The sequence below is a fragment of the Chionomys nivalis genome, chromosome 21 (assembly GCF_950005125.1).
Source record: "Chionomys nivalis chromosome 21, mChiNiv1.1, whole genome shotgun sequence".
NCBI classification, from domain to species: Eukaryota; Metazoa; Chordata; class Mammalia; order Rodentia; family Cricetidae; genus Chionomys; species Chionomys nivalis.
Genome location: NC_080106.1, coordinates 5,536,401 through 5,549,123, shown reverse-complemented (window position 1 = coordinate 5,549,123; position 12,723 = coordinate 5,536,401). Strand labels below are relative to the sequence as shown.

The window sequence follows — 12,723 nt, the reverse complement described above, 5'->3', positions numbered from 1 at the left end:
TATCAAAGCCAGTGCTTTGTGCATGCTGGGCAGGCTCTCAATAGTCATAAAAACATTCCAAATGGTCTGGTCTGTTTTAGGGATACAGTCCATGCTGCCTAGTTATGCATGCTCCCAGTGGCTTTTGCTAGCCATTGCCAGGCCTCAGCTTTCAGGTCAACACCTTGAACACTGTCTGGAGCTCTTCTGACACCAATGACAGTCCTATGTCCAGTGCCACATTGGGGACTTTCCCCACCCAAGGAGCAGGTATGTGCCTGAGTGGGCAGGTGGTCTTGCCTGCAGATGGGGGCGGAGTCCTATAGTTCATGCCCAGTGTACTGGTGCGTAGAACTGAGACCCACTGTGAGGTGGCCCTGGTCCCATGTAGAGGTGGAGATGACCAATAAGCTAGCCTTCAGCACCCTACTGATGTGAGCAGATCTTGTTGAATCACTGTGTTCCATATGGAGCAAAATCTATCTGTGGATCCAGGGCTAACTAGGACCAAAAGGTGGGAGTGCATAGTGGTACCACAGACGTAGGAGGCCCCTAGGGCACAGACGCTGTCCATCCGGATGAGCAATGCACTCTGAGGACCCATGTTTTCTGTGTGTATCTATGGTGGCCAGATCACAACAGCAGGAGGTCAGACTTTCAAAGATGAAAAGTCTCTGCCCTCAGCGGGTCAAAACTGGCACTTGAGCCAGCTCCCCATAAAGGAGGAGCTGAGAGCGAGCTGACTGTTCTTTGGCATGCTTACCTGACCTTCCAGTGCATCATGGAACATCAGGAAGGCCCTTCGGGTCAGCCACAAATCAAGTTAGCTATTCACACTGGGTGGGGCCATGCACACCTGTGATCCCAGGACTTGGGAGGCAGAGGCAGAAGCCTAGACTGTATATTAAGACCCTGTCTAAAACAGAAAAGCTATTCCGCTCTCCCCGCTTCTCTTCTCCGTCTCTCCTTTGGTTGAAATATTCCGCAAATCATCTTGACAGATGATTTGCCATTATTTCTTTATAGAGTCTGGCAGGCTTTGTCCCTCTGCTAACCTGATCAGATTCAACAGTCTACTCTTTAATGCACCCCAAATTTGCTTCTCATTAAAGGCAGCTGTTCAATCAGACCTCTTTATCGCTGGTTCACTGTGTCCTGCACTGGCAGCTGACTTCCCATACTGGGCTGCCTGTCCCTTAGGAGAGCACCAGGCTTTGCATTTTCTGAACTACACACCCCCTTCATGCTGAGCCCCGCCATCCACGGACGTTCAGACCAGTCGTCATCCGGGTCATCTGCTGAACATCCTGCTTTGTTCTCAGCTCCTGGCTGACCTGGTGCCTGCAGCATCTGGACAGAGGACTGGCCAGTCCCTTAGCCTCACAACTCCGCAGGGTCACTTCTGGTCACCTTCTCTTCTTCTGCTTCAGTTATCCAATTCCCTGGCTTCACCCTGGACATCCTCTGTCCATTTCCCATTACTGACTACATCCAACCTGACATGGAAATTCCTGGCTCTTTGATAGGTTATCATCTGCCTCCTTTCCAGATAACCAGCCCTCCACCCCAAGCTCCAGCATCTTTACTTTCTGCCGATGCTCCTCTAGGGCATGTGCTGTGCCAGGTCCTGGCCCAGTCCTTTATTCTGTAGACCTACTGCTGTAGGGGACGGTGGCAGGTGTACAGCTCACTCCCCTTTCCTGGATGTCATCTGGTCTTGCATATCTCAACCCATTACTTGCTCTGGTGGAGCCCACCAATAGATGGAGATGCCAGCGAAGAGTGTGCCCACCTCGTACAGGCAGCACACTCACCTGTGCCTTCCCTGTTGTCTAAGAAGGAAGTCCCTTCCCCACCCAAGATGAGCCAGCCTTTTGCACAAGCTGCCCCGGGTCTCAGTTGCTTACGTCTCAGCCCCTCCTTCTTCTCTGGCATGTACCCACTACTCTGATCCCCTCCTCATCCTCTTCCTCTTCCCTCCCAGCTTCTGGAAGGGCTTACACATCTCCATCCACATGCTATCACTTGATTCTTCAGCCCTCTGGAGTCAGGATTCTGCTCTGCCTCAGGGGCACGGACTTCACCAGAGACCTTTATCTTAGTCTCCTCTTCATGGTCAACCCTGTGAAGGACTCTTCCTGTGGGCTCACCTTGTTGGCTTACAGGTGTTTTCAGATGACTCTGCCACTCAGTATCTCAAAATAGGTTCTTCTTGCAACCTTTGGCATCCTTTATAGGGGATCTTCGCATCGCAAGCCAAGCAGGAAAGCAAGGAACCCCCCAAATGCCTACATTCTACCTATCCAAAACCAAGTACCATCCAGCCCGAACCCTTCCTGGCAAGAAGAGGGACCCCCGGAGAGGGTCCTGCACTTCAAGGGCCTCCAACGTACTATGGTGCATAGAAATCTTAACATCAAAGTGGCTATGAGAAGGGGAAACTAGGGAGGTGTCATAGAACCTGTGTTCTCCACTGTGAGGATGGTAGCGTGCATGAGGGTGAACGTCCTGGGAGGAGGCCACCATGTTTGTGCCTCGTGTATCTCTTTCCCCTTCCTAAGAGAAGTGGGCAGCATTCTTGGGAGGACCACCAGGTCGGTGTCTCTTGAAATCTGGTGTTGACAGACTGCAGGTGGCGAGTCTCTCCTCCCTGCCACCTCCCCCTCCCCACAGCATTCTCTCATCTGAGAACAAGCCCAGGGTTAAAGCAAGATGGAGGTCACAGCCAGCAGCAGCTACACGGGCAGAGGCACTGTTGCTAACTGAGCCTGCGGTCGCTGGCACTGGCTTTTGAGCACAGTGTGTTGTGCTGTTTGGTCATGTTGAGTGGTCCCCTGCTGTATACCCTGCTTCTGTGCCTTAGCTTGTGGTCCCGCTGTGGATCTGCAAGGGTCTGGGGAGGCAGTAAGGGCACTGAATGTCATGTCTTCTGGCAGCCGTGACTGTTTTGCTCTGTGATGCCTCTGCGGGAGGGTGGCTAATGCCTGCCCACAGATTGCTGATTGCTTGATAGCTTTCCCATAATCCCACCCGACATTTATCATATGGAAAGTTAAAAGTGCACCGGCATAATATCCCATTTTAGCATTCCTATTTTGGGATCCAGACTTCTCCCTGCCTTCAAGCTGATTCTTCCATGACCTTGTGAGTATAATAAAAAGATAGACTCTGAGAAGGGAAATCTATGATTTGGGAGGGAACAGAGGTCACCAAAAAAAAAAAAAAAAAAGTCATGTAATAAATATTCATAAAAAACTGTCAAACTCCACCGCTCAGAGCCTACTGTGCTGTTACCTCGCCAGCCCCTTGTCATGGTAGCTAACGTCCCCTCCACTCTCTCCTTTCTGTTGTTTGGTTGGTGGATGGGTGTGGAGCTGTTTTATTTATTATGGTTGTTGAAATAAGGTCTCACAGAGCCCTGGTTGGCTCCTAAGCACTTAAATAGCTGAAGTGACGTTAAATTCCTGGTTCTGCTGCATCCACACCCCACAAAATGCCGATTACACCACACCTGCCCTACACAGTTCGCGTCACAGCTTCTTAGTGGTTGCCAGAGACACAGCATTACACACGCGCAGTATGTCATCATTGCCTTCCTCTGTTCCGACCTTCCCTCGCTTTTAAGATGTTATGCATGTGAGTGTCTTGCCTGCATGCATGTCTGTGCAGCACATGTATGCAGTGCCCTTGGAGGCCAAAAAGGGCATCAGATTTCCTGGAACTGGAGTTACAAAAGGTTGTTACCTGCTATAGGGGTTCTGGGAACTGGACACTGGTCCTTTGCAAAAGCAGCAAGTGCTTTTAACCTCTGAGCCATCCCACCAGCCTCTCTTCCTAGTTCCTTAGCATCCCCATTTCTCACTTAAGTAATTCTAGTACATATTTCTACAATCGGTCCAGACAAGGCTGTCATTTTTTTAAAGCAGCTATATATAGTCTAGATCCTGCCAGTCCTTTCTCCATCACAGCTCGCTGACACGTCACTCTTTGGCCAGGTGTGGCAATGGTGCAGTCAGCAGTTAGTTTGCAAAGGACAGCTCAGCAAATCTGAGCAGAGTGCGCACTCGGCTATGCGAGTCCAAGGTCCAGGAGCAGGGATTTGTGTTCTTTGAGCATAGTCGTTAGTGTTCCGTGGGAGTCTCCCTTTGCCTGCCTGTTGTCAGTCTCTTTACCTTCTCTCTCCCCACCCAAGGCAACAGCAGACCCAACCAAAGTTCTTTTTCACTCTTTCTTTATAACTTACATAATGTTACTTCCTAACAGAAGAGAATATTGAATAAGGTTGAGAAATTTTACTTCCCTTTAGATTGGGAATCTTAACCAACTGAAATTTTGAGTGTGCATTTCAGTGGTGCTAAAGTACAGTCACATCTCCTGGGCTGCTAGAGAGATGACTCAATGGTTAAGAGCACTGGCTACTCTTCCAGAGGACCCAGGTTTGATTCCTAGCACCCACCTGGCAGCTCCAGTCCCAGGGGAGCCAGCTGCAAAGGCATTGCGTGCATAGGGTGAAACACCCATACAATAAATGCATGCGGGGAAACACCCATACAATAAAGCAAAAATAAATAAGATCTCCAATAGAAAACAAAAATAAAAGTACAGTCACCTGTCATAATGTAATGGTCACCACCACCCATCTCTTGAACCCTCATTTTCCAAACTGATGCTCATGCCCTGAAATGGCAATTCTCCATTTGTCATTTTATAACTGGTTTATGTCACCAGTATTCTTAAGTTCATCTGCTATAGCAGTTATTAGAAGCGCTTCCTTTTTAAGGCTAAGTTCTGGTCTGTCGTATGGAGATACCGCGTTTTGTGTGTCTGTTCCTCCACTGATGGACACTTACTTGAGTTGCTTCCTGTTTTACTGCCGTGAACCATGTTGGTGTGAACATGAATATTTAAAGCTTCATTTTTTTAATTGTATGTGTTCTGTCTGTGTGTATGTAAGTGCACTATGCATGTGCCTGGTGCCTCACAGGCCAGAAGAGGAGACTGGATTCCCTGGAGCTGGAATTGAGGATGGCTGTGAGCTGCTGTGTGGGTGCTGAGAAACAAACCCAGGTCCTCTGCAAAAGCAGCCAGTGCTTGAGACTATGAAGTCATTTCTCCAGCTCTTATTAGAACTTGGTTTTGAACCGGAGTTGGTTTATTAAAAGATATTTTAATATAGATTTTATACTTAATGAATAAGAGAAAGAGAAGCACTCAAGAAGAAAGTCAGACATCTGCAAGAACATGGGTGCAGGCTTCTCAAAGAAGAGTGGCGTCTCCACGTCATGCTTTAAAATCAGTGAGAAGCTGAAGCTATTGGCATTTAAATACTGGCACAATTCTAATGCCACTGCCCCATAATTTTCTGCAGCCATTTGGATATTACTGGAGACCAAATAGGTTTGCTTTCTGAGTGACGGTGATAGTTCTTAGAAACTGGTGACAGGGCCATGCCAAAAACCAGCAGCTGGCTCAGCTTAGCGGGGGAGAGCAGGGAATGGGTAGGGACATCAGCACTTGGTCCCATAGGGAAGAGGATGTGGTCTGGAGAATTAGGAATACAGAGTGTGGGTGCCAGGCAGGGTGGGGCTTGCAGCGGGTCAGGGCTAAGTTAGGCTAGGAGGTCCATTCAGAGGACAAGGAGCCCATGGTGCGCAGCTCCCAGCTATGCAGGACTAGAGTTCTTACTAAAGAGAAAACGATTGGGAAGAGACTTCCTCTTCTAGACTAATGCAGCTTGCAGCTCAGTCTGCGTGTTTTAGAGGCTAATGGGAACCCGTTTCATTCATTGTCACAGGTAATTTCCAACCTTCCAACTTCTGAAGTCGTTGAAGGAACAGTTTGGGAAAGCTCTGACTACATCAGAACTATGCAAATGGGCAAGGCGTAGCTAGGAAAAGGCAAGCCAGTGTCTGTGTTTTAGCAGAAGTCAGTCACCTCCTCTTTCTTATCAGCAGCTAACACGCCACTAAGTTTTATTACCATAGTCTGAGTGTGTTTATACCTCCCTTTAAACTAATTCCTTACTCTTTCTTTCCCTTTCAGATTTCTTGTTTAAATTCTTGGTCATTGGGAACGCGGGAACCGGCAAATCTTGCTTGCTTCATCAGTTCATTGAGAAAAAATGTGAGTGAGACCAGACGTTTTGTAATGTCTGTGAGCCTTCCCTGGGCACAGGGTGCTTCTGGGAAATCTGAGCTTGTCTGTGAGCCTTCCCTGGGCACAGGGGTGCTTCTGGGAAATCTGAACTTGTCTGTGAGCCTTCCCTGGGCACAGGGTGCTTCTGGGAAATCTGAGCTTTCTGTAAGGAAAACCATAACTTCAAAGTGCTTCACTTTTAAAATTTTATTTTTTGAAAATTTCATACATGTGTATACTTTGATCCTCTCCACCTCCCTCTAGAGCCTAACATGCCCCCCACCCTCTCCCTACTTCCATGTAATATCATTGAATTTGATTAAGGTTGCTTACATGCACATGTGTGTGGGTTTTATCCTGAATCACAGACAACAGGCAACTTACACAAGAAGCTACACCCTTGAAGTAAAATAACTGTCCTTCCCCTAGCAGCCGAACTAACATCTCCTCAGCTAGGGCTAGAGCCTACTGAGCCCCTCAGTCCTCCAAGCTGGAATGCTGATGGGCTCGATTCTGTGCAGGGACCTTCCCATGGGCGCTGTGAGTTCCTGAGTGCACGGCCGTACCCTGTGCAGAAGCCCCTCCTCTGGCTCCTATGGTTTTCACCTGCTCCTCACCACTTTGCTGTGAGCAGCAAGCCAGCCTTTATTTCAGCACTTTGAGCAATTGGGAGTCTCTGCATTAGCTTCTGTCTGCTCCAAAAGGAAGTTTCTCTGGCTACGGTTGAGAGCAGCACCATGGAAGGGTAGAAACAGAAGCGTTTAGAAGGCAGTTTGACAGCATGTCCAGTTAGCAAGACGACTATAGCGGGTTCTCCTCTGAGGTCTATTACCTCTCCAGCGTGTGCTTTGCATGATTACAGTAGTAAGAATGGATCTCCCCCGGTGGGGCAGGCGTCAGATCCAGTCTGAGAGTGGCTGGTTGTTCCTGTGGCATGCTACTGATGTCCCAGTGCGCCTGTCTTGCCTGGTGGGTCAGTATTGTACACACAGGCACACAGGGTCTACCCCTGGGTAAAAGTGCTTTTATGTAGTATTACAAGGTTGTGGTTTTGGGTTTTGTTTTTAAATATAAGGTCTTATGTAGCCTTGGCTGGACTGACGCTCACAATGTAAACCAGGACAGCCTTGAACTCATAGAGATCCACCCAACATCCCTGCCTTCTGAGTGCATTCTTACTTAGACTTTTACATGATCGAGTTTTTATGAAGTTAGTGTTCCGGTTTAATAGTGGCTCGGTGTCTAGTGTTTCCTTATCCTAAGAGACAACAGAATAGTAAGCGTGATGGATTGATTCTTCAGCAAGAACCCCATTTCCTGGCCTAGTAGCGAGAGCCACATTGGAGTGCAGTTGGGTAGGTTATAGCCTTCGACTGCTCAGGGCGGCCTTTGGTGCCTCTCAGGCCCTTCTGTCTCCTACACTGGTCTACAGGTCAGGAAGTGAAATGGAGGTCACAGGTCCCCCTGGGAAGAGTGTCTGTTACAGAGGACTAGATTATCTAACCTCTCATGCCTCCAGGAAAGAAAAAAAAATGCATCATCAAGTGATCCCTGATTCATGAAGCAGTACGCTGTGTCCGAGTGATGAGAGCCAGCAGGGGACGGGGTAGCATTTGTTCTAGCTCATCCCCTGTCACAAGAAGTGACAGGACTCTCCAATAAACTCATAGTTTTGTTCTGCAATGCTACAGCTAATGAACATTTGGTATCAGTGATACACATAGAAAGGCCCAAAAGAAAAATTCCCAGAAAGACCCCAAATCAGAGTTCTATGATCAAGCTATCTTCGGGTCCAGTGTTACCAGGCACGCGCCCTACTGTGTGGCAGGCTGCTGTCAAGTGGCTGATGTTGGTCTTCTCCACGGACACTTGGGTGTCTCAGGCTCAGGGAAGCCTCTTCCAGTAATTACACCTTGTACGAGGAGACGGGGAACTCTCTACTGTCTGAGAGCAGGAATTGTGTGACTTTCTAAAGTTAGTGCCGATCGTCAGCTGACTGAGAGAGCTAATGGCCTTTTCATCTACGCCCTCGGTATGCCCCCCCACTTCTTTTTACAATCTTTATTTTAGTTTTTCAGCCCCTGATCTTAACATTACTATTGAAATCTGTGAACTGTTACCTTCATGTTCTAAAATGTAATTATTTGTTGTTTGTTTTTCTTTTTTAGTCAAAGATGACTCAAATCATACCATAGGAGTGGAGTTTGGCTCAAAAATAATAAATGTTGGTGGTAAATATGTAAAGTTACAGATATGGGACACAGCTGGACAGGAGCGATTCAGGTAGCTCTCCTAATTTACTAAGAATATTTGAACTTGGACCCAAACTATTTAGCTAGATTCCCTCACCACGTGTGGTCTCAAACAAACATGCACACTGATTTCAAAAGCTCCAGCTCAGCCTGGAAGCTCTCACTGCTAAGAGAGAACCAACTGGACCCCAGATACCAAAACAAGCAGGAGAGGGCACTGGGTAACTAGCGTCTCAGGTGGCAGCTCAGTCTGGAGGCTGTGATGCTGAGCATCCCTGCAGCTGGTTTCGGGTTTCAGTCTTTCCTTCCGTGTTTTGAGGCAGGGTCTGGCAAGCCTCTGACTGTGTGTGTCATGCTCCTGAGGTCAGGATGATGGGTGCGCAGCACCATCCCAGCCACAGTATGTTTTTAGGTTAAAATCAGGGCAATGCAACAGGACAAATGGCTTTTTCCATAGTACACTTGAATGAGGAGTTTCTAACCGCCTGTAGTGGGTTCTCACTCCTTCACACTAACCGGAACACACTGTGACAGGGTTCTCACTCCTTCACACTAACCAGAACACGCTGTGATGGCTGCTCTGGAGGCCGCTCTTGCATAGCTGACTCCAGGCCTCTGCTAATCAGCTTGTACAGCTGGCATCTTGTAACCGTGAGCGCAAGACTGTTTGTGTTTTCTGTATGGTCCACGAGCCACAGAGCCCAGATTCCGTGTGGAATACGCCACACCCCCACAGCAGACTTTTCACTTTTTATTTAAAATTGGGGCTATAGTACAGTGGTGCCTATAGTCCTAGCTATTTTGGAGGTTGAGACAGGAGGATCACTTAAGTCCAGGGGATCAAGGCCAGCCTGAGCAATATAGTGGGAGACCATAGGAGGTGCCCGAGCAAATGTTATTTTGCTAGTATAAAAAAAAAAAAATTAACAAGATGACTCAGTAGGTAAAAGCTGGGCAAGCCTGCAATCTGAATTCCATCCCCAGAACCCATGCAAAGGTGGAAGTAAGGATTTCACAAGTCTTGTCTGACTTCTACATACATGCCCCACCCCAACATCATCATGCAGTAATAAATAATAAAATAATAAATAATTAATAATAAAAAATAATAATAAAACTAGCAAACAGAGAAAAGTTGGCATTACGGAAGAGAAAATGTTTTACTGAAAAACAGATCATTGAGAATGTGAAGTAGACAAAAGGCCAGTCAGTCCTTGTAGAGCAAAGAGTAAATGTGGGTCGCTGGCAGGGATCTAGGCTGCTCCCATCCAAGCTTTTCCTGGGAAGAGGGGAGGGGATAGCACAGGACACCCGGAAGTGACAGGGTTTCCTGGAGCATGTTGTCCACATAGAGCTAAGGACATTTGGGCCACATGCTGACCCGAGCCTCCTGTGCCTTCTAAGGAGCTGCTCAGTAGAGCTGTCCCTGCTTTGGAGAGAGCACCCTGCTGGTCTTAGCCCTATGCAGCTGTTCACAGAGGAAGCATGGTTTTTGTGGGGAGAGGTAGAGGGACTCGATTGTTAGAAGCCCTGTCGTTCCTTCAGGTCTGTGACAAGAAGCTACTACAGAGGTGCGGCTGGGGCTCTCCTCGTCTACGACATCACCAGGTAAAGTCAGTTCCCCACCACAGACGACTTGGTGTTCTGCTCCATGCTGGTGAGACGCGTGATCCACTTGGGTCTAGACAGGCAGCATGGCTGAACCCAGCAAACCTCTGGGCCCTTTCCAGGGGATTCATAGAGGTCTTCAGTGTTTGTTTGTGAGCTCTTGGGGGCTGAAACGAGCCTTCTGCCTCACTGGTCTCCTTCACACCACATGGGACACATTCCTTGAGGTCTGCAGGGCTCTGCGAGTTCTCGGAAGTGAATCAAAGGGCTAAAGATGCAGACTCAGATCACCTGGGTTCAGATCCCAGCTCGAGCCAGGGGCTTTGTGATCTCTGCAGGCCCGGATCTCCCTGTTTGGGTCTTGGTTTCCTCATCTATGAGATGAGGGTAACATTCTTGAACCCTAAGAAAGCTATGGAAGGGAGTGGGTTTAAACCAACTAGTGAAATACTTACTGCAGTTACTAGCTGCATGTAACAACTTAGTTTCTTCCTGGGTTGCTCTGGCCACATTTCAAATGTCCATGCTTCATGTGGCTGGTGACCACAGGATTGGCCAACGCAGGTTGCAGCCCATTCCTGTCTTCGGGGATATTTCATCAATGCGTTGACCTCAGAATTTGCAACGTTGTCCTGGAAGCATGTGATCCAGACGGTTCCACTAAGGGGCCCTTCCTGGGAGGAATCCGATCCAAAAGAGAATAGTGCACAGCTGTCTTTCTCTTCTGAGAGGGTGACGCTCCTGACTCCACCCTCCTCTCCCCAGGTGCCACAAGAGGCTCAGCCTACCAGGGTGTGGTATCACTTGTGCCAATCCTTAAATGTGAGAGCCAGTCTGTAGGTCTGAGTTGGTCCTGTGTAGACAGAACCAGGAAGTCCTGCATGTCCCTTAGCCCCCAGCCCCTAGCGGCAGTAGCATCCTTGCAAAGTCAATGTGGTGGACTCCTGTGGATCAAGGTGCCCACAAATCTGCAGGTCACAGTGATGAGTGTTGCAAGTCAGGCGTGTACCTGACACATCCTCAGGGCTCAGGTGCATTTGTGAAGTGAATGAAGAGACCCCTTTCCCTCTGAACCCAGACTGTGTGACTCACAGACTTCGTCATAACACAAGCTAAACATAGCCCCTGGGTCTGATGTCTCACCAAGCACTGGGTTCCCACGTCACTTCTGAGGCCCCATTGCCCTTGCTGAAATGTTGACAAGCAGTGTGCATGGTGAGGATGACTGGAAAGAGTTGCTGGTTTTATAAAATACATGTATTATTTCCACAATCTTATGTTACACAGCCGAGAAACCTACAATGCGCTTACTAATTGGTTAACAGATGCCAGAATGCTGGCGAGCCAGAACATCGTCATCATCCTCTGTGGGAACAAAAAGGACCTGGATGCTGACCGTGAAGTCACCTTCCTCGAAGCCTCCAGGTTCGCACAAGAGAATGGCAAGTGACTTCTTCCTCTTATACCCTCTCACAGGGTGGGTGGTCTGGGCACAGTGACATTTCTTTGGGTTTAAAACATCTGGTGGAGTTTTGAGATTAAATTATCTTATGAAATTGTGGAACTTAGACTCTAGTTCAGCATAGCTCGGTATGTCTCATTCTGCCAATGTGCTGAGGAGAGCAAGGTATTTACCTTCCGTAAGGACTTTCAGGTCTCTGGGATGTTAGCCGTCTTAGGGTGCCACACATTTTATGTATCTTGAAAGCTAATTGGTGAAGTAGTCATCCCACATAGAGAGGGAGCAGAAGAAACACTCGGCAAGCTGGCTTCATTTTCTTACATTAAGTCATTTGTTTAATGGTAACGAATCTTTGTCTGATTTTTTTTTGTTTTTTGTTTTTGTTTTTTTTGGGAGACAGACTCTGTGTCTGTAGTCCTGGCTGTCCTAGAACTCGCTATGTAGGCTAGGTAACAAATTTAATAATGTTTAAACTGCATTGCAAAATTATCCATTGTTTATAGAGATAACAGCATTATAAACATTCAGGAAGAGCCTGAATTCTGAGAGCCAGCTCATACTAATATATCCTTATGGCCACATCTGTTTGGACTCAAAGACAGAAAACTGTTTTCCCAGTTTGATGGGTTTTTACTAAAAAAATAAACACAAGCCAGGCATGGTGTTGTGGGCCTGTAATCCCTGTAATCCCAGCTTGACTTCGAGCCAGACTTCAGGGCTCGAGAGCTGGCTCAGTGGTTAAGCACACTTATTCTTGCAAAGGACCCAGGTTCAATCCCAGCTCATCACCTCCTTTGGCACCAGGTACACACGCAGTACACAGACATACATGCAGACAAAACACCCATGCACACAAAATAATAAAAGTAAATCAAGTGAGACTTCTACCTAACCTCCCCCAATTAAAACTGTTAATGCTTAGAGGAGAGAAAAATTAGTAAAACTTATCTAGGACACCCAAATGCACACATTTTCAAATTGGATGGCTTTTCCCGGGCAGCAGGGCCGTGACGCATCAGCTCCATGTCTGCATTCATGGAGACCTGCAGATCACGTGGAGAAGGAAATTGCGGCTTAAGTCACAGTTTTAGCCAGTGTGCTTACTTCTTCTTGTCAGTTCAGGAATTAGGGCATGATAATAATCATTCTTCAATGAGTTCCCCATTACTTAATACATTAATGTACCCGGATGTGATAGTATCTGTAATTAAAACATTAATACATTAATGAACCCGGATGTGACGGTACCTGTAATGCCAGCACTTGAGACAGAAGAGGTAAGGATCA

General features: G+C 47.6%; 1 protein-coding gene across 1 annotated transcript in view; it reads left to right on the top strand.

Annotated features, from left to right (window-relative positions):
* Rab4a (RAB4A, member RAS oncogene family) overlaps positions 1–12,723 on the top strand; it is a 28,657-nt gene that overhangs the window by 8,786 nt on the left and 7,148 nt on the right. Inside the window, exons 2-5 of the mRNA XM_057753306.1 lie at positions 6,022–6,102; positions 8,283–8,397; positions 9,912–9,974; positions 11,262–11,416. Of these exons, the coding sequence (XP_057609289.1) occupies positions 6,022–6,102; positions 8,283–8,397; positions 9,912–9,974; positions 11,262–11,416 (414 nt within the window). The remainder of the gene's footprint in view (positions 1–6,021; positions 6,103–8,282; positions 8,398–9,911; positions 9,975–11,261; positions 11,417–12,723) is intronic.